A 2706-nucleotide genomic window follows, 5' to 3' on the forward strand; every position below is an offset into this window, starting at 1 on the left:
GTGCACAAGGCACAGAAAATTGGAGATTGAAAAATTCTTACTTATTTGCAAGGCATGTATCTTGCAAAGAAATCAACAGTGTTTTAATATTTAGTTTATCTCATCCTTTTAGAAGAAGGCAGAGTTGCGAGTGACAAAGGAAGTAAATCAAGGTAGATGAGCAATGTCCTATCATATTTTTAATCCCTGCTAATAAGCTCAAACAGAGCAGCTCCCCCAGGCTTCAACATGAAAACAGCAGAATTCTAATTGCTGTGTGCAATTAATAATTTCTGCTGGCACCTAAGTGGGTATATAYGACCTATGCATGCAAATTAATAAATTAGTCTCCTGTATTTTGAAATATTTTTAAAATTCTTCTAATTTTTCAAAAGCCTTTTATGAGGAGTTGGGTGCCTAATATTGATATCACCAATGCAGATGTCCATAGAACAAGTGTGCRTTGCTTCTGCATATACAAATGCAAAGAGATTTGCAATTCTAGAGATTTCTAGAGAAACTAGAGTTTTTTTTCCGAGGAGACATTTCYTCCATTTCTTGAGTAAGTGTGACTGTTGGCTGCCTTGGTACTCTTCCCATTTTTTTTCAAAATCCTTCTGCAGCAAGTTAGGTCTCTAACAAGGAGATCACACGATGACATGGATGTCTGACATGCAGTGTCAAACTTCCTTCCTTCCACAAATAAATATTCCCAGCATATCAGCTTATGCAATTATTCACGAACTGGTTCTCTTTGCCAAAGTGCCACACTAAATGTTCATGTTGTATTGTTACGTACTTTCCAGAAAGTAGCCTAAAAACAAAGGAATCCTTTTTCCATAACTCAATGTCTTGTTTTCAGACATAAAACCTTACATCAGGCTAAAAAAACATTTTGTATTAGCACAGTTCCACAAATGGTCCAAAATATCCTGTATTTGTTTTTATTATTTACCAAGCCATTTATTTTTTGTGCCATGCATGTTATAATTAATTCCAGATCGGCAACAGGAATGTTCAGCAGACAGGTCCTTTRCTGGTCTTGGCGCATAATGATTCCACGCTGACATCTCCCTTTGCAATTTCTTATTAGTCAATTCTTAACGTACTTAATATGGCATAAATTGACAAGAGTAATTTCATGTTTGTAAATAGGAAATTGCATGGTGCTTAGGCCTTACAAGTTTATGAAATCACACTTTAAATGATATCATCATTGATGAGTAATAACGTTAAAATCTCACTTTTTATATTCTGTAACGAAAACATCCTTTGCTTTAGTTCTGCCCATCATGCCAGGTATGAAAAGTCATCAGATGAACTCCTTTTAAAGCTAAAATTTACTTAAAGAATTCATTACCTTCTGATTTTTGGGAACCTGACTTGCAATTTGTGAACCCTTGCAATTATTCTGTAAATGACAGTAGAATTTGRCCGTACAAACTGTACCCAAATTTTTCTGGGCAATTTTCTATAACATGTGGAAATTCTGACACCTTATGGCTGTTCTTGTAAAYGACTTACTGAATAATGACCATAAGCAAAATGAGCAATTTAAAAGCTATTGAGATTCATGTAAATTCTCTCAAATTCTCTCATGTGTGACTCTCTCACACATGTCACGGATACTCAAAATATTTTAGTGTCCTTCTGATGAAGACTGAAGTCTTAGGATAATTTTTGTCCTCTCTCTGGGTTCACTTGTAACTGCCTTTATGCACGATTTCTAGCACATCAAAGCCAATGGCAGTAATCAGAAAGGGTGCCTTGTATTAGCCTCAGTCCTCTCATTCCAGCTCAATCAGACTGTACATATGGCAAGTATTTGTGCAGTTTATGAGAACTAACTATACCTCTAGTCAACTATATCAGTTGCTAGTCCATGGCTAAACTTACCAGTTTTCTACCACTGAAACTTTTATGAGACTTTTTTGTTTTGTTTTGTTTTGTTTTTTTGTTTATATGTACAATTATCTGGGTGGAGAGAAGAGTAACGAGCAAAGCATTTGTATGACACATGCTCAGCCGCCATGTAGCTACACAGCTCCTCCCATGGAAGCTTCAATAGGCTCACTCTTGCTTTCAGAAAAATTTAACTAGCTCCTTTAAAAATAAATGCAAACAATGCATTCACCTGACAATATATGTACATATTTTCATTGAAACATCGCTTTCCATGGTGCTGCAGCATACTCATTCTTCCCCTTTCGTGGGGACAAAGGGTTAAACATGAACTGGAACTAAGGCAACAACCTGCTCTCTACGTCTTTTTTTAATGCCACGAGGCACGGTTACTTTAGGCAGGTGCCGCGGCAGGGCCTGAGGGATGATTTGCCGAGTGCAAAGGAGGACACACGGGAGCAGGACTCGGGAAACCCACTGCCCGCGGAGCTCTGCACCCTGCCTCCAAACTGCACCAAGCGGCCTCTCCTGTTCTTACACAGGAAGCCTTATTTCTCATGTATAACTGTGTGTTGATTTCACTGCGGCAGAGCGGGAAGATGCGGCTCCAATCCGACCACCCCGGGGGTTCCCCCAYTGCCCTCCCAAAATGGCACCCCCCCGCGCCCGCCATTACGGGGGCGGAGCCTCTGACGTCACACGCTCGCCCCGCCCCTACACCTCAGCCGCGACCGCCCGGGCCCTCAGGGTGTTCTTGCGCATGCGCAGCGCCCGGCGCGGCCTTCCCGGCGTGCCCCGCGGTTGGTGGCGTCACGAGCGGTTTCC

The 2706-nt window shown here is 41.0% G+C and overlaps 1 protein-coding gene across 1 annotated transcript in view; it reads left to right on the forward strand.

Moving 5' to 3' along the window:
* The first annotated feature begins 2480 nt into the window (after positions 1 to 2480).
* The window catches only part of ZC3H15 (zinc finger CCCH-type containing 15), a 9001-nt gene continuing 8775 nt past the window's right edge, over positions 2481 to 2706 (forward strand). Inside the window, exon 1 of the mRNA XM_026033728.1 lies at positions 2481 to 2681. Coding sequence (XP_025889513.1) covers positions 2481 to 2681 — 201 coding nt within the window. The remainder of the gene's footprint in view (positions 2682 to 2706) is intronic.

The sequence above is a fragment of the Nothoprocta perdicaria genome, unplaced genomic scaffold, assembly GCF_003342845.1.
Source record: "Nothoprocta perdicaria isolate Ctin4 unplaced genomic scaffold, notPer1 scaffold_132, whole genome shotgun sequence".
In the NCBI taxonomy this organism is placed as follows: Eukaryota; Metazoa; Chordata; class Aves; order Tinamiformes; family Tinamidae; genus Nothoprocta; species Nothoprocta perdicaria.